Source organism: Equus caballus, chromosome 7 (assembly GCF_041296265.1).
Source record: "Equus caballus isolate H_3958 breed thoroughbred chromosome 7, TB-T2T, whole genome shotgun sequence".
Classification (NCBI taxonomy): Eukaryota; Metazoa; Chordata; class Mammalia; order Perissodactyla; family Equidae; genus Equus; species Equus caballus.
This window is the reverse complement of record NC_091690.1, coordinates 90,606,484-90,626,512: the sequence shown is the minus strand read 5'-3', so window position 1 is coordinate 90,626,512 and position 20,029 is coordinate 90,606,484. Positions and strand designations below refer to the sequence as shown.

The following is a 20,029-nucleotide window of genomic DNA, read 5'->3' as shown; positions in this document are numbered from 1 at the left end:
GGTTGTTTGAAAACAGTAATAAGTGGCAAACCCTTAGCAAAACTGAGCAAGGCAAATCACATGTAATTTCCTATTGACTTTTCTTGGATAGAAGCATAAATTAATAAAAGCAAGGCTGTAGACAATTTCTAAAAAGGTCATTTAGCCTCACCTTCATTCAACTTTAAATTGGGTATCTCCATTTAAATATTATAGTATTAAAAAAGGATAAAGGGAAGAGAGTGAAAATGGAGACCAAATCAATGTATCACTGCTACTGAAAAATTTACTCAAAATAAGTAATCTGCCAAGAGCAGGTCAAGAAAGCCATTCATAAGAACAGATCAACATTTAATGAATCTCCCGCCCTAAAATTTTCATTCCATCTAAATAAATGATTTCAGAGTCTTACCATCTGAATTTTGCCAATTTGAAGAATCTATTAAAGATAATATAACATATGAAAGATTGATACTCAAAGGGAAGAAACACTAAGAGGATAGTTATTTTCATCAAGCCCTATAAAGAAGTTTCAAAAAGCACCGTAAGTCATGGCTTCTTAAACTTGTCCCTTGACGTACCTCTGACGGCATAAGAGACTGAATTGGAATTCCCAAGGAACTGAGAAGGACTTGCATCAGCCCTGCGAGGGCTCAAAAAAGTATGAAGGCTAACGTTTTATTTTTATAAAGTTGTGAGAACTTTGCATTCCACTCCATAAAAATATTAATAATGCCTTTTCCCTCCCAAATCTTCACACCATATCTAATTTCTTATTTCTCAAACACATGCTTGAGGGGTTCCCTAAATCCAGGTTGGGGAGCACAGGAGCAGGTATTATTTATTACAGATCACTGGCATTTATATGATTACTTAAGACTTGTGAATCAAACATCTGTCCATGGATAATTCTTAAGTAGAATTATTTCATACTAATTATTACAATAATTATGACTGAGCTGACTCAGTTACATAGGACAATCTAACTGCGTTTATAATAAATACCTATCTGCCTGCAAACGTAAACTGTAGATTTTGGAGCTTACTTTCACTTCCAGGCAGAAGTAAACAGTATTACCGAAAAAATATTTATAAATTTGCCAGATAAGGTTAGAGTTTGAAATCAAAATTAAATATCTTATGTTCTTTGACTAGTTTAATTGAAAAATTTCTGTAAGAGCAGTTGATTCATATTCTGAATAACTCATCCCCTTTATCTTCATAATTAAAATAATTTAGAACTTACTGAACAAAACGATTTTTTAAAAGCAATTCACACAGAACTTAATAAAAGCACAACCAGAAGGTAATACAGCAAAGGGAATTACGGAGGGCCAAAAAGCAAATAAATCCAATCCATCAACCCCACACGATGCACTGAGTCTCCTGGCAAAGACAACTTTCAGAAATTTGATGAAAAAGATAAACAACACCCAAAATATTGTACTTCAAAAGCAAAAATTTACCCATAAGACATAATTGTTTCAATATAAACAACTTTCTTTAAAGGACTAAATATTTTCACTTAGATTTGGTTTCAGTCATAGAAGAAAAAGTATACACTCGAATAAGACACACATTACTATACTTTTTAATGTACCTGTAAAATAGCCTGAGACCCACTTTAAGGATTTCTCAAAGAGTTAAAGTTTTCCCATTGATATCAAGATCCTACTCTTATTAAACATTCTTCTTGCTAAAGTAAGAAATAAAATAGCTGCAGAGTGTGATCTGAATACTAATTTAAACAAATAATAAGATTAAAGAAAAGAGAGGCTGGGGAGTGGTTAAGAGTGAAGATAAGAACAAATGTACAGATTATAAACTGAAAAAATTATGTACAAGGAGCCTATTCTTTTTTTTTTTTTTTTTGAGGAAGGTTTTCCTGAGCTAACATCTGTGCCCATCTTCCTCTATTTTATATGTGGGATGCCACCACAGCATCTTGTAGGTCCGCATCTGGGATCCAAATTGGAGAACCCTGGGCCACCAAAGCAGAGCAAGCAAACTTAACTGCTACACCACCAGGCGGGGCCCAGACCTAGTCTTAATTACATTTTTATGCTCTGTTTTCATTTTATTCTTAATTCAAAAGTCAGCACATCTATAAAAAAAATACTCTTATAAGCCACAATTTCTTTTCATGGTTAAATTACTGTAATTATCACCCTGTTCACATTTATAGTACTCAAAAATATTACTGTGAAATGTGTATTTTACACTTTGTCTAAAATAATTAGGTATTATCAATACTGCCTAAAAATTGTTTACAAGGCAACAAACTGAAAATTTTGCTTAAAACATACATACATTTTAATTCAGTTAATGTTAAGAAAAATACTAAAAATATCCCCAACCCCCCAATAATCCACATCCATCAGCCATGGAAACATATGGTGGTCTGCTTTTACAAAGGGCCCAATAGCCAAGGGAAAAGTCCTAAGAATGTTCTTCTCCCAAGAATTAATATTCTTTACTTCATGTATATTATCATTTTCAACTTTCATTTCTTCAATAACCTAGTCTAGCAGCTCATTCACTAGTTATACAATGCTTAATAATTTGTACAACTTTCAGAACCGAACAGCTAATTTCTGAGACCTGATCATGTGCCAGAAACTGTTCTAAGAAATTCACATGTATTAATTCATTTAATCTTTACAAAAACCCTATGAAGTAGGTACTACTGTTAGCTTCATTTTAGATACAAGGAAACTGAGGCACGGAAGGTTCAGTAACATGCCCAAGGTAACAAACCTATGAGCGGCAAAATAGGGCCAAGAATTCTGGTGGTCTGACTCCAGAGAACATTCTTAACCCTGTCATATGCTACCTGCCTGCCTTCATGCGCTGTACAGAAAATGAGAAATAAGATCATGTCTGTGGCCAGCGAATTGCTACCCAAGAAAGTTCTCTTGTGATGCACACTCCCTCATCATTTACCAATGCAAAGCCCTGTGAGAAACCTGGCCATACCAAGTAAATCCTGGTTCCCAGTCTTGGGAGAATGGAAAAGGTACATAAACAATTATTATAATATACTGTAAAAAGCTGTAATAGAAGCTTAAACTAAAGTGCAAAATGTACTCCAGGAAAAGAGAGATTTTATACATGTTTAAAGGGCAGAAAAGGAAAGCTTCATAGAGGAGTTGATGTCTGAGATGAGCCTTAAAGAACTAAGAGTTTGCCAGACGAGGAAGGTAAAACACTTTAAGAGAAAATAAGGCAATTTGCTCAAACACATCTTGCTCTCACTAATCACCAGTAACTTCCACTAAGGGGTAAACTACTTGTACCAAAAATATATAAATGAAACCTGACTATAGAAATAAAAGATATTAAAACAACAGTCATCTTTGCCATCAAAACAACAATTTTTACAGTTAATTTTTATGTAACATTGTAATCAATTTTTAAGTTTTTGTTCCTGATTTTTTATTACTATCTATTTTTATTTTTTATTTTTATCTACTGATCTTTTTTAAAAAACAAGAAATCCTGCAGTGAAAAGATTTTTTCTCTAATGGAACAACAAAGGAATAAAAAATTCAAAAAAAAAAAAAATGGCAAGAAGTAACAGAGCTGGGGGAAGTAAGTCTTATATGTCCTTATCATGAATCACTGGACATATGAGATTATTTCAGAAAATATTTTAAGTAAACAAAACAATACATATTAAACGTGCAATTTTATCTGGCTTAAAATTTTCAGAGTAATGTATACAAAAGAAGAAAATTATAAGAGCGGAAAAAACCCTTAAATTTGAGTCATAAGCACATTTCTTGTCAAAGAGAGGAAAGGCCAAAACATACCTGTACAATTGAAAACGTTAATTAATCTCCTTATACTTTCCCTGACTCTAACTTATTAAACTACTTATATAATTATTATTCCATCATTTAAGGCAAGAAGAGAGATCAGGAAAGGCCATGTATGCTCATGGTGGTTGGCTGCAATGGCACGGCTTCACTGCCAGACCAAACTAAAAACAACAAAAACATTTCAACATCCACCAGTTTACAATGCTACTACCTATGACAGGCTTCAAGGCCAGTTTCTGGATTGTTGATAAGCCAAATCACAAGCCAAGTTTTCTAAGTGATAAAGGCTATAAAATCCTGAAAAGCTCTGTACTAACAAGAAAGAGTATTAAATATGAGCCAACGATACCCCATCACTGTGGGTATAGGTATGTGTGTGCATGCATATTACACAGATACACCTGTGTTGGTGAAGATGGGATGGGAAAAGTTAATTCTTAAGTTTCGTGGACGAATCCAAGAATATTTGAGGAAAGACAAGATTTTAGGCCACCTCTGTGAAACGCAAGCCTATACAGAAAAATGACAAGGGACCTTAGACAATTTGAATGTATATCATGAGCGATCATGACAATGAAACATAAAATTCACCTAATGTGTAATTTTGCTGATGGTCCTGAGGACAGAAAGTAACACAGGCGCAAACAAGAAGCATCTCTGGCAACTGTATCATACAATGCCAGGATCTTATCTATGCACTTGTAACGTCATGCTGAAAACAGATGGAAAACCGCAACACCAAGTGAGTCAATCCGGCTTGTAGGACAAGAATTAGGGATGCTTACCTTGAATGGGTTTATCAGGCAATCAGAAATAAGGCATTAAAAAATGGCTCTACTGGTAGAGGAAAATGTGAAAAATAAGAACAGACACTCACAGGCACAAATATTAACATCCTGCAGAGATTAAACTGTTTCTATTTAACTGATAACAATTTTACCAAAGAGCAATTCCATTCAATAGAAACGAAAATGTAAAATTAAAGGCAAGCCTAAATCTGGAAATTCATAAATCTAAGAGGCAAGTGAGAATTTACTAAATAACATGCTAACAAGCAATGATTGGCTTTTAAAATTACATCCTTAACTGAGGACATCTTTCAAAATAAAGGCAAAGTTCACAAACAACTGAAGACAAAAATCATATCTAGATTAAGCCATGAAACAGTTAGTGGGCCGTAACAGAAGCAAACAGATGTACAGCTCTGCAATATATGATGCCTACATTGCTATACTGGATTACAAGTCCATTAAACACCTGTGTCCAAATCTGCAGGGTATATTCTTTTCTTATTTGTTGAAAATACTTAAAAAAAATAAAAAATATATACTATAGCTTAAAATGGGTTCTTCTAGATTTCTGCATCCTTAATGTGGTGCACGTAAAAGAAAAATCTTTCAAAGACAGGGGATTCTATGCAATATATTTTAATTTGAAAATGCTGGCTCATGAAAATGTGGTTTTAAAATAGATTTAAAATAGTTAGTTATTTAGCACTTACCCATTGTTTCAGCCAAACTAGAAAGGTCTGAAAAATGTTGGATATATTTTAGAAAGCCTATCTGCTCCTTTTTTAATCACATAAGTGGAATTTTCCAGTTTCTTAACTCAGGAATCCTAGTAGAAGTACCAACGTTAGGAGGGGACTTGTAGGATTTAGTAGATAATATAAATGATATTGCCAATCCACAAAGAAACTCAAAACTTTTTAGCACAAGCCTACTTAAGGGCTGAAATGCAAATTTCATTAGAGAAATAAGATCATCCAGAGCTGACTGCCTTACAACAACTGCCATAAATTACAGTGTCTAATGCTCCACCTAAAGCACTTAACACAATCTGCTAGACTTCAACTCCACTGATGTTTACAAGGAAAGGCAGACAGAAGGATAATGCAAACTCTTAAGTTATATCCTGGTGAAGAGGAAGAAGGAAAGTTCTTAGTTATCACTTTCTGGACACACCAATCTCCTTCCCTTAGTGAAGGGGTTCTGAAAGCACCTTGGTTCCAAACGGTGGCTCCTTTCATCTCAGGTTCCAGTAACTCAGTATTGTTTGTTACAACACCTGCCTTATAAAGGCAGAGATCATACCTGACCAATCCTCCAAAATGAAAGGAGCCCTTTACAACAATTAGAATCTAACTAGGAGAGCAGAAACCACAGGCTATGAAAACACAAGAAATTAATGCAGAAAGTTGGCTATATAAAAGGTAAAAGATAAGAAATCAAGAGGGGAGCGAGACAACCGACACAAGCAACATCAGGAAGTAACTACCACTCCTACCCTAGAGAGCCAAGAGGAAGAGTCACGGCTGCAAGAGCCCAGAGCTGGGGTTGCACAGTGGGTGAGAGAATCATGACAGGCCTGTCCACTGGGAATTGGAGCCACATAAGAAACAGCTTCTGCCAGCAACACTACCACAGGCAAAGTGAGAAGGGAAGAACCGTCTTGGAGGCTCCCTTCCTCATATCTCCCATTAGGTTTCTCATTGGGCTCCCCAAACTCAGTGGATGCCGGCTGTCACTGGAGCTTTGTCACAGGGCTAGGAAAAGTGGCCGGCAGAGTCAGCCCTCCTTCAGTGCAGAACAAAGCAGGAGAGCACACAATGGATCTGAGGGCAACGAGCCCAGGACCAGCAGCACACCCTTCAATAAAGTTCACATCATCAACGTGACAAACTCCTAAGCTTATTCAATCCAGCTAATTTTTTGTTATACTAATCGGCTCTATGATTTCAATAGCTTCTAGATCATCTTTCAGATTTTAAAATTAAATTCCTATGACACTAATATCCAGAAGTATAATTCTGCTGGCAGGGCAGGAACTATCCAACTGGTTATAATCAGATATGCAAAAATATTCAACTGAGGCGACAAGAAGTTCAGTAAAGTCTGTCTTTTCGTTTGTCTATAAAGTCTAATTTGGAGTAATTTAAAAAATACATTTTCCAAAAAACTAAAATAGTCCCTAGAGGGATGAGAACCTTGTCAGCCAACATTTAGTATAAACATTTAAAATTGTCGCCAAGGAAATGCCTCAAATGTGCTTTCTCCAAAGCGCTTTTTGCCAGCTTTAAAGAGATGTGAATTTAGTAATCTATAATTAAAAATCCGACATCTTCGGACCCAATTCACAAGACAAATCAGAGTGCTGACACAAATTCTTTGGCATAAGAAAAATAATGGTGTTGTGATCAAGAATTATTAAAAGCCAACCCTAGCATAAAAAAATCAACACGCTGTTTCACATACAGAGGAGCAACTCCAGCAACAGTGACTGCCACGGGCTCCAGGCTGGAACCTACCGCTACATCGAATCCCAACATTGCACAAGCTCCCTGACATGCCTGCTCTTTTGCTACAATTACTATGTTTATTCAAATTTTACAGACAATTATAAAGCAAAATTCATTCTTTTCAAATTTTTTGGTAAATTCATTTAACAAAAATGCCTCAAATACAGTTTTTTTACAAAAAAAACTTAAAACATAAGGCTTTGTCTATCTAGAAATACTATCTACCTTATCTTCATTGAATTGGCATATCAATAAGTCAAATTATCTATCAAATGCCATTAATTTTACTTTACATACATTTTTAAATAAATATTCTGCCTTGACTCATGATTTCAACGGCAAATTATAAAGCTATATAACATACTTTAATTTTATTATTTTAATAATACCAGTAAATTCTATTTTATGTGATAAAGGACACTGATTACATAGCCTAACAGAGCAGAAAGACAAGACATTCAGTATGATAGAAACAGTGGCAACATCACGTTAATTTTGACTAAACCATCCTAACCAGTCCTTCCTACTCCTAGCAGGCTTCTAGGCAAACATATTGAGGTGCCTACAAATTTAGAAAGTAGAAAAATAATAATTCTTTATTATGACTTTAAAAGTAAAAGAGCTAATTTATCTTTTTTAAGATTATTAATAGCCAGTAAATAGGTGTCATTTCAGAATAAACTACCAAAGAAAGATTGTAGATGTTTTAAAATAATGCCACCATTCTGTCATTTATCAAATATAATTAAATGCAGAAAAACTGCTACCTTATTCATTGCTTTCATTTTTGTTTTAACCAACAGAAGTAATTTTTTTCTGCAAATACTTACCATCCACTCAGATATAATAACATCCACTTTTTCTACAGGAAGACGAACTTCTTCAATCTTTCCTTTAATTAGTATAACAGTATCTTCAAGTTTATTTAGTCTGAAAATTACAACAACGAATTAAATTAGTATGCTAAACAGATTCTGAAAGTAGTCAAATGACATAATTTCTTGGCAACTGTTTATATTGTTTTTTGGAATCCAAAAGCACGTTCAAAGTTGATTTATCCCCTGGGCTTTATAATTAATTTTTGGTCACTCCACAAATGCCCAAGAATGTTTCTGGTTAATACGGCAATACTCTGAATCAATATTTAAAACTCCAGGCTGAAAAGTAATTTTATCAAGAATACATATCAATAAAGTTATTGCAGCTTAAAAAAGAAAAGGGAGGAGTGGAGACAGACCAGCCAACAAAGGCATGTTTTAAAGGGAAGTGCTGTGTCTGGCTGGAGAGAGAGCTGGAAGCCAGAAGCTCTTACTACGGACTGCACATCCTCTCCCACTCGTCTGCTATGTGAGTTTCACCAAATTATGAAATAATCTTGCTGAGCCTGTGTGCTCATCTGTAAAAGAGAATGATGAGCCTGCCCTATCTACTTCACAGCCTATTATGAGGACCATAAATTTGTGAAAGCTATGAATACACGCTCAAGCACCATATAGAGGTAATGATATTACCATGAAAACAAAATATTGCATGTTGTATAAAACTTGAAATTCTACTCCAATCACAAATTATTTTTATCCAGCTGCATTCATTAGGTATTCTATATATTTGATCATAAGATTAGCAAATATTTTTTACCCCTCTCTTTTGCAATTTGAAATAAATAACAAAGCTAAAAAGATAATTCCGATTAGCTAAAAGCAAGCTGCTAAGTTTACATTTAGCTAAATAAATAAATTCTCAATCTTCAGAGAATGTACATCTGAATTATAGAGGATTTTTTCTGACAAAAAAGGAGGAATTTCCCCCCCAGCTTCATCGAGGTATTATTTACATACAGTTAAACGCATTCATTTTAAGAATAAATTTTGTTGAATTTTAAAAAACAGAGATACCTGGGTGACCACCATAAACATCAATATACAGAACATTTCTATCTCCTCCAAATGATGCATTAGTGCTCCTGCCCAGAAAAGACTCCCACTCACAGGCAATTTTCTTCCTTTCACTATTTAAGATTTGTATTAGGTACAGAATCATATTGAATGCACCCTTTTGTGTCCAGTTTCTTTTGATAAACATACTTTAGATTCTTTTAGATTCAGATGCATGTTCTTGTGTATATAAATAGTTTGTTCCTCGTTACTGATGAGTAGCAGTCCACTGCATGGATAAAACAAAATGTTGTTTATCCACATAGCTGTGGAGGAATTCTGGATTGGTTCTAGCTTTGGGGTATAATGAATAAAGCTGCTATAAACATTTGTGTACAAGTAGAATTGCTTGGTCAAATGGTAATGTATACCTAACTTTTTAAGAACCTGCCAGTTTCCTTACAAACTGCCTATAAAATCTTACATTCCCACTAGCAATGTTACATGCATTCCTGTTGCTTCACATCCTAGTCAACACTCAGTATTGCTGAGCTTTTACATTTTAACTGTGTAATGAGATTTCATATGGTTATAAGTTGCATTTTCCAAATGATCAGCATTTTTTCCATGTGCTTATTTGCCATATTCCCATTACTGTCTTTTGTTCAAATTTTTTGCCTGTTTAAAAAATCAGGTCAGTTGAAAGAGCTTCTTCAAGGTAAATGAAAACAGGATTGAAACAAAAAAACAATCCACTAACTGGGAAAAAATATTTGCAAGTCATATATCCAACAAAGGCTTAATATCCATAATATATAAAGAACTCACACAACTCAACAACAAAAAATCAAACAACCCAATCAAAAAATGGGCTGGAGACATGAACAGACATTTCTCCAAAGAAGATATACTGATGGCCAATAGGCACATGAAAAGATGCTCATCATCGCTGATCATCAGGGAAATCAAATCAAAACTACACTAAGATATCACCTTACACCCATTAGAATGACAAAAATATCTAAAACTAATAGTGACAAACATTGGAGAGGTTGTGGAGAAAAAGGAACCCTCATACACTGCTGGTGGGAATGCAAACTGGTGCAGCCACTATGGAAAACAATATGGAGATTCCTCAAAAAATTAAAAATAGAACTACCATACAACCCAGCTATCCCACTACTGAGTATCTATCCAAAGAACCTGAAGTCAGGAATTCCTAAAGTCCTATGCATTCCAATGTTCAGTGCAGCATTATTTACAATAGCCAAGACGTGGAAGCAACCTAAGTGCTCATCAACAGATGATTGGATAAAGAAGATGTGGTGTGTATATATATATATATATATATATACACAATAGAATACTACTCAGCCGTAAAAAAGAACAAAATCGTCCCATTTGCAACAACATGGATGGACCTTGAGGGAATTATGTTAAGTGAAATAAGCCAGATAGAGAAGGACAATCTCTGTATGACTCCACTCACATGAAGAATCTAAAAATGTAGACAAAGAGAACAGATTAGTGGCTAGCAGGGGAAAGGTAGGTAGGGTTGGGGGTGGGCACAAAGGGTGAAGGGGTGCACCTACAACACGACTGACAAACATTAACGTACAACTGAAATTTCACAAGATTGTAACTTATCATTAACTCAATAAAAAATTTTAAAAAAATCAGGTCAGTTGTAATTTTATCATTGAATTTTAAGAGTTCTTTAGACATTATGGATAAAAATTCTGTCAGATTTATGTACTGTGAATATTTTCTACTATACTGTGGCTTTCTCATTTTTTTAATGGTATGTTATGAAGAGCTAAAGTTTTTAATTTTGATAAGACCAATTTATCATTTTTTTCTTTTGTGGTTCATGCTTTTGGTGTCATACCTAAGAAATTTTTGCCTACATCAAATATTTTCACCTGGTTTCTTCTACAACTGTTTTAGTTTCCACTTTAAGTTAATTTTTCCGTATAGCATCATGTTCATTTTTTTCATAAACATCTCATTAGTGAACAAGAATAGGTTTGGTTTTTTTTTTTTTAAAGATTTTATTTTTCCTTTTTCCAAAAGCCCCCTGGTACATAGTTGTATTATTTTAGTTGTGCGTCCTTCTAGCCGTGGCAGGTGGGATGCCGCCTCAGTGTGGCCTGATGAGCAATGCCATGTCCTCACCTAGGATCTGAACCGGCAAAACCCTGGGCCGCTGCAGCAGAGTGCATGAACTTAATCACTCCGCAACGGGGCCGGCCCCGTGAACAAGAATAGTTTTGTTTCCCCATTTCCAGTTCTTACACCTTTCTTTCTTTCTTTTTTTTTTTTTTTTTTAAATTTTATTCATTTCCTTGTTCTCCCCAAAACCCCCCAGTACATAATTGTATATTCTTAGTTGTGGGTTCTTCTAGTTGTGGCATGTGGGATGCCACCTCAGCATGGCCTGATGAGCAGTACCATGTCCGCACCCAGGATCTGAACCAGTGAAACCCTGGGCCGCCGCTGCAGAGCGTGCGAACTTAACCACTCGGCCACAGGGCTGGCCCCCTATACCTTTCTTTTTATTGCCTTGCTGTACTGTCGAGGATCTCCTTCACCGTGTTGAACAGAAAAGGTGATGGCAAGGATCCCTCTCCTATTCCTGAACTTGAAGTGAATGCTCTCAAGGCTTCATCAAGATGCAGGCCGTAGGTTTTGTTTTTGAGATGCTCTGTATCATGTTAGGACATTGCTTTCTAGCTCTAGTTTGCTAAAGGTTTTAATACATAGATATACTGAATGGACACGAAATTTTATCAAACTTTTTCTTCTGCATCTACTGAAATGATCTCAATAGATTTATTGAGTTGATTTCTCATATTTAAGCAACTTTATATTCCCGGGGTAAACCTTACCTTCCAGTATATTGCTCAATTAGTTTTCTATTTTGATTAGAATTTTTGCATATATATTCACGAATGTGTGACCTGTAATTTTCTGTTCTACGGCCATAGTAGACTTTTAGTATAAAGGTTAGACTGGCCTCATTTATGGATGCTTGATACTTGACAAAGATGACACTGCAAAGTAAAGAATCGTCTTTGTAATAAGTGAGACCGGGACAACTAGGTCATTTAAACAGATTACCAAAACAAAGAATAAAACCGGACCACTACTTCATACCATATATAAAAAACAATGCCCAGTGGATTACAGATCTAAATATAAAAAAAAAGCAACTATAAAGAATTTAGAAGAGAATATGGGAGAATATCTCCATAAGATTCATACTCAAGTCACAAATAGTGACAACCATAAATAAGAATGCTGCTACATGAAAATTGAGAATTTCAGTACATCAGGAGTCACCACGAAGAGAGTAAAAAGGCAAGCAAGAATGAGAGAAGACTTTCGCATTACATAAAACCTATAAACAATTCAAATCTAAAAAAATAAAGATTGTCCACAAATAAATAAGTAAAAGACCCAACTTAAGAAAAACATGAGCAAAAGACGAGAAGAGATATTTCACAGAAAAGGAAATTCAAAAGGTCCATCAATAATCATGTGAAAGGGTGCTCGGCCTCAGTAACAATCACAGGAACGCAATTTAAGTTGCAATTAGATACTGCTATACAATCAATTGAAAAAATTTTTTAAAGGTAGACAATACCAATCAGAATTGTTATATACTACCGGCGGACGTATAAACTGGTATAATCTCTTTGGAAAATAGTTTGGCAATATCTAGAAAATCTGAAGATATGTATACCCTAAAGCACGCAATCCATTTGTAAGTATATACCCCACAGACGTGTGTACCAGGCACACATACAATAAGTCCAGACTAGAATTGTTCATAATAGCCCTAAACTGGGAAACACAAAAGTGTTCATCAAGAACAGAAAAGACAAACTGGGATATATTCATCAATGGCATTCTGTACAACCACCATGGATGAAGCACAGCTACGCACAACATGAATGCACGCTAAAAAGAATGTTGAGCAAAACAACCTAGACAAAAGAATGCATAATATATGATTTCATTTATTTAAAGATCAAAATTGAGCAAACAATGATCTTAAATGAATGCCCGTTTAAGTGTTTAAAATATAAAGCAAAGCAAGGCAGTGACTGACGCACAAGTCAGGATGGTAGTCACCTCAGTCAGGCAGGGGCAGCACCCAACTGAGAAAGGGCGAATGCAAGTGGGTGGGGTTCTGAAGGGCTGACAATGTTCTACTTCTTGTTATTCATGCATACTTATGCATATTATAACATATTATATTTTATGCACTTTAAAATATGTATACTTCACACAAAAGTTAAAAAAGAAAAGAATGCTTAGATATTTGAGTTTTTTTAAGCAGATATTTAACAGAATTCTTTCTGATGAAATTGCTGTAGTTGCTTACTATTTACTGAAATATTTATTAAGGTGTTAACAACTACAAACACTCCAAAGAAAATAAAAAAGCTTCTTAAAAGATCAAAATGTTCCCATTGCCTAGAAATATCTTCAGAACGCTTATGCCAAAACAAGACGTGTTCTGTAAGAGGCCATCTGCTCAGGCTGTTTATTGTCTGCTACAAGTCATAATCCTATTTGCATCAGTAATTACTCGTTCAAATACGAATCTAACAGGAAAGACTGGGATTTCAGGGAATACACAGGAAAAAAGACAAAGGCCATAATTTCCAGTAATTCTGTATTAAAGTAGCTCAACACAGATACCGTTCACATAGATAACCCCTACATGAGTCTGCTCATCTTAATCACCACCTGATTTTCCATTCATGAAAACAACTATAGATTTACCTTACTTTTGTCAGGTGGCTACTCACTACACCTTACTTTAGCATAAAAGCATTCCAAATGAATTCTCTCTCTGGAAACACCTACTCAAAAACTAGCATAGCTTTAATCTATAAAAACAGGACATTGCAATAAAAAGAATATTTTAAATAAGTTTCTTAACTAATCCAATGAGCCCTGAAACTCTATTTTTCTGAGTGGAAATTTTCTTAGAACAACAGTTTCCTATCTTAAAAGTAGTGATTTAACTTTTATTTCATGATACAGAGACATCACCATGATTAATTATCTTGTACTGGGCATTCAGAGATAAAAGACTTAGTTTATGCACTTAAGAACACGCTCTCAGAGAGACAGAAGGGTGAAACGCATAGGGTACTATGGGAGCTCATATGATAAGCCCTTAACTAAGTGAGTGACGTTGGAGCTTAGCCAGGAAAAGACAGAGCACGGCAAAGATGTGTATGAGAATGGGTAAGGGAGGGTCACTTCTGTCTGCACAAACTGCCTGTGTGTGCATGCAAGAGAAACAGCAAATTTGAAGAACTATAAATAGTTTATTATGATTAGAACAACACGGGGTAGTACATAGTGACAAAGTTGGGAGGTAGGTAGAAGTGATGTAGGGAGTCTAGATTTTACTTACAGACAATGAAGAGCCATTTCAGGACTTTCAGAATAGAAAACAGGATCAAATTTGTAACATGCTTCTGCCCAGTGAAGTCATGGTCTACATCCTAAGAAAGAACACGGTATAGTAGGAAGATAGATGTGGAAACAGGGCAGAGCACTATGGGAGCTCATACAGAGAACACCTAATCAAGTAAGTGGCATTTAAAGTTAGTGATAAAATGATTATAAAGTTTACCTAGAAGAATACATGGGTGATAGCTATTTTTTTTAAAAAGCACATGGGGGAGGGGCAGGGAAGAGTACCCTAAGAGATCTAAAAATATACAAGGCACAATGTTACTGTTGGTGGTCTAGTGGTTAACCCTCACGGCCATGGCCCAGGTTCATTTCTCGGTTAGGGAACCACACCACCTGTCTGTTGTCATACTGTGGCAGCTGCCTGCTGCCTGTTGCTGTGATGCTGAAAGCTATGGCACCAGTATTTCTGGTGTTTCAAACACCAGCAGGGTCACCCATGGTGGACAGGTTTCAGTGGAGCTTCCAGGCTAAGACAGACTAGAAGAAGGACATGGCCACCTATTTCTGAAAAAAATTGGCCATGAATAGCAGCAGAACACTGTCTGATACAGTGCTAGAAGGTGAGAGGATGGCACAAAAAGACCAGGCAGGGTTCTGCTCTGCTTTCCACAGGGCACCAGGAGTCAGAATCCACTCAACAGCACTAACAACAAATCATATTACTTTGCTTTCAGTTCAATACAGCATGCAAGTACACATACTTCTCTTTTGTTCCCCAAGCACAGTGAAATGACAATAAAGTAATACAAAATGTAGTAAACTGATAAATGCATGAACGTGTTAGAAGGTGATATCAAAGAACCAAAGATTCTGATAATTTAGTGGAAGAAAAAGGGGAATTAAACCATACTGGTAAATCTGTGAGCAAGGACCCAGCACTCAGTGCACACATCAGAGAAGATCACAGTGGACACAGACCCTGGAGGCAACAGGAATACAAAGTCAAAAGGGACTGAAAAATTACTGGAAGAATGGTGCTCAGACCAGGTCTCCCTTCCCTCCCCTCAGAGAGAAAACGCATACCAGTTACCGTTACTAAAGAATCCAGTCCTCCATTCATAAAGGTAAACTACAAACAAGGATCCTTAACCACTTGAGACAGAGGGAAGATGTATGTACATCCCATAAAAAATAAATAGTACAACCAGGCAGATAATTTCAAACACAGGGTTCAGACTTGGAACAAAAACAAGGCTACCCCATGAACTGCTTCCCTCCTAAATGTATCATTTGTGTTTACAAATGTCTAGCTGAGGAATTACTTAACACTGAGGACATTTATATTTAAAATGAGCAATACCTCAGTTTCTAATACAGTGAAAAAAATGAAAGGAACCATCTGGATTCAAGCAGAGACAACGGTTTTTCAGGCTTTGGTGATGATGATTTACTTGGCTTTGAACATTTGATATCCTGGATCTTGAAAATTCATTAATTCATTCATTAAGTATTTACACTGAATACCTACTACGTGTCAGGTACTCACCCAGGTAGTTGGGGCACACTGGTGAATGAAAGAGAGAAAACCCTTGCCTAGCCCTGGAGAGTTGAGATTCTAGTAAAGCTTACATTTCTACAGATTTCATCTCCTGTTGACCCAAGGCTTTGGAAAGCCTTGCCAAAATGTTGATAGTGATCTCTCACAGCAGGATCATAGGTAATTCTTAGTTTCTTCTTTATCCTCTCCTATGTCTTCCCAACACAAAAACATCTTTTTTGCTCCCTTTCTTCCCTTTTTATCTAAAGGGGAGGAGAATTGGTGGGGAAATCAATCTGGCTGCAGTACAGAAAATGGATGACAGAGAGGAGTAGGAGGCAAACACAAAGCACAAATGGCTGGGTCAGCTACATGTAGGTGCATTAATTCAGGTGAGAGATGCAAGAATGTGAATTAAGGCATGGACTTGAGAAACATCAAAAACAGAAGAGAGAAGGATTTGAGAAATATTAAAGATACTCAACTAACAGGACTCTATCTACAACAGGTATGTTGGTAAAGGAGAAGGGAAGGCCAAGTATGAATCCCAGGTTTCTAATTTTGACCTGTGAGAAAAGAGTTAACACAGCAGGTCTGTTCTACTCAGTTCCTATTTATCTCGGTAACCACAGCAATAATTCTTGATCAAACTCTAGGAATAAAACTCCTGAACATTCACACAGTTACTGGGTAGTGATGCTTTTCTACACGCCTGAAGCCATAAACCAAGAAAAACCAGGTTGACAGCATGTTTAAAGTAAACAAGCAGATTCCTGACATGGGTCTGCACCATGGCTGGGCACATTCAGGGACGTGCCTATGTGATCCGTTCTTTTTGAGAACTATGGACTCTAAGACTAAGAAAACTTCCCTGGGTAGAGACATTTCACATGCGTCTCTGAAGTTTGCAGCTAGAGAGAAAAGTACATCTTGTGTGACTCTTGCAGAGAAAGAGGGATTACTGGGGAGTCTGCACATGACCTCTTGACCGAAGGGCATCTTTTTCCTGCCGCTCCTGGACTGCATCCTTTGCGGCAACGTTCTCAGCAGCAACTACAACTTTATAGTGAGTCACATGAGTGCTTCTGCTGACCCATGGACGAGCGGGAGTCACGGGACTCCCCCAAGACAGAAGCACCGTGTGGACAGGAAATTAAGGGGTCAGTGGAGGGGGAGAAGAAAGGAATTTAGTTTCCTTGTCTTGATCATCTTTATTAGAATTCTATGGCTTTTGAGTAGCAAAACATTTTTTTTTACAATTTAGCCTCATCAGCGGTTCAAAATTCTCTTCAGCTTTAATTCACTCCTCCATGTTATTTCTATTCAATTTAGAAGCAAAATATGAAGGAACATCCCTTCTTCAAGAATGTGTCTTGGTGTATTTTGTGATCTTGATCCACATCTTATATAGTATCACCAGTATCTTTAAAATCATTGTTAAGTTAGTTTATTCTGCTCAAAAACCTTTACTAAGCATCTACCATGTATCAGGCACTTTGCTAGGTGTTAAGGGTAAAAAAATTGAGAAGATAAAGCTCCTGTCCTAGAATACAGAGAAAGACACTTACATAAACATGCCAAAGAACAAAACATTCTCTAGGCTTTTCCTAATGTTTCATTTCTAACAATATTCTAGACACAGGCAATATAAAAGACTGCATCTTTAATGCCATTCTGAGATTGAAAGTACTGCATTGTAGCCGTATGATGGATCAACCTTCTCATGAAAACTCCTCTGCAATAACATCCAAAAGTCTGAATCATGAGCCATTTCATGGCTGAGTCCATAAGAAAGCAAAGGCAGCCAGAGGAATGGTAAAAATATCACCAGAAGCTACCTCTGCTTCCTGAGGGTAAACACAGTATACAAATTGTCTGGCAACTGAATAGCTTTACTATCCTCAAGTAAGTTTATGTTTCTAAAATGATCATTCACTGCAGAGTTGGAAGTATGACAGCAAGAATATGAAACAATTTCTCATTCCTTCCATATATCACTTGGAGTTCTATTTGCTCCCGCTAACACATCTTCGAAAATCTATCTTCTGCTTTATTCATGTCTGCAACCTTAGAACCACAAGCCTGACCGCCTTCTTAAGCCCTAATATATATATATATATATACATATGTCAGTTTACATTAAAACCAACACTTACTCCATTCTACACTCATTTCTTTAAAAATATTAGATCTCTTTTTCAAATAAAGAAAAGAGAAAAATTATTTTACGATTATTTTGAACACAATTCCAGGGTTGCAAGTTGAATATATTTAAAAGAAAAATGAAACATGTATTTAAAAAGTATCCATTCTTTAGAACTTAAAGAGTTTTTTACAGATGTAAGCTTATGGAGTTTTGTACAAATTCTGCTGTGCACAGATTTCTGACAGGGAAAGAAGCCTTGGAGAGTTAAAGAGCTCACAGCCTGCCACGTGGAAGAGTTGTTTTCACTCATGGGTGACAGTTCTAGAAAGCTCCAACATGCAATAAGAGAGAAAAGTTAAGAGTAGGTTTCAAGGGAGGAGCGTGAGTACAGAATAAAAGGGGCTAAAGTTTGAAGTTTTATGGTGTGAGAAAATAGAGACCGTGAAATACAAAGAATGCAGAAAAGAGAGTCATCATATTTTGAAGGGATAGCTGCAGTAAATGATCACTTTAGAAAAATAACCAAACAAATATAAAGTATTATTTGGTGTCAAGCCAAAGCTACCACTACCACCACCAATTAATATGACTGTAATTACTGCTAACATCTAGTGAGCAGTTACACGCCAGCCACTTCACAGAGCACCACAACGGATTTCATCCTTACAACAATCTCATGAGACAGATACTACCATCCACCTCATTTTATAAACGAAGAAACCAGGGCTAAAGAACTTAAGTAAACCACCATTATTATAAAGCTAATCAGTCAAAAAGCCAAAATGAGAAAACAAGTCATGTGACTCCAGATGCGGAGAGAAGTATGCTCTATGTTGCTTCCTCAACTGGTAGAAGGAGGAGGCAGAAAACTGTGGGGAAATGAACGATGAACTGTTCCCTACATATTCTTTTACAGACAGATTCACAAACAGAAGAACGGAGGTTATTTCATCCCAGTGTAAATTTCAATTTCCGAATGGAAGACAAGGAGGAGATGCATATGAACACTATGGAAATAGCTATCTTTTCACAATTAAAAAGGCAAAGGAGAACATTTCTGAAGAAGCAGTACAATGTTGGCTTAACCAAAATAAAACTTATCCTGAACAAAAAGGCTTGCTTTTCAACCTCTGGGTTCTAAGTAAAGCAAACTACTGAATGCAACCAATTCCTGGCCTCTAAGTAGTTAAATGGAGACACAGCAGAGTAAATGGGCTGTGAGGAAGGACTGTGGAGCTAGGCTGCCTGGCATCTAATCCTGGCTCCACTACAAATAAGGAGAGTTACTTAATCTCTGTGCCTCAAATTCTTAATCTCTAAAATAAGGATAACAATATACTGTAATTACCGACCTCAAAGGAAATGCAAGAGAAAGTATTAAATCAATGTTAGCAATTTTATGTTTAAATCAAAGTACCTAAAATTTAGTGCTAAGTCAGTTTCAATAAATGTACTCATGCAAAAGTTCCATGCACTCCAGCATTAAATTTTATACACAATGAATTTGAACATAATCATTGTATAAACATATTTCTAAAAAGCCACTGGGAATCAGGACTTCTGTGAAATAAAAAGAAACACAACAACACAAAATAAAATGAGTGTTACCACTGTCCTTTTCCTTTTCTTCCACAAAGAAATTAAAATGAGAGCACATCTAGTCTAGCTGCGTAGAAATCAAAAATGACAAATTAATACATAAATGGACATGATCTTTCATAAGATTAGAACTTCTAATAGAAATATCTTACCATAATCTTACTATCAACAATAAATTTTTGATAATTCTTCTAAAACAATCTGTTCTTTGCAACAGTTCTCACATTCGTTTGGATGACAATGTACAAGCAAGGATGCTCCTTATGGAACCCCAAAAATGATGATATTGTACCTAATGATATCGTAAGAACTAGGCAACAACTTTACTAGATT

At 36.1% G+C, this 20,029-nt stretch overlaps 1 protein-coding gene across 6 annotated transcripts in view; it reads right to left on the bottom strand.

Annotated features, from left to right (window-relative positions):
* Positions 1–20,029, bottom strand: part of PRMT3 (protein arginine methyltransferase 3) — a 135,546-nt gene that overhangs the window by 88,059 nt on the left and 27,458 nt on the right. For all 6 annotated transcript variants that reach the window (XR_011440282.1, XR_011440283.1, XR_011440284.1 and 3 more), the window contains 1 exon segment: positions 7,929–8,028. Coding sequence is in view for 2 of the 6 variants with exons in the window: in XM_014741502.3 (XP_014596988.2) it covers positions 7,929–8,028 (100 nt within the window). In the remaining 4 variants the exon portion in view is untranslated.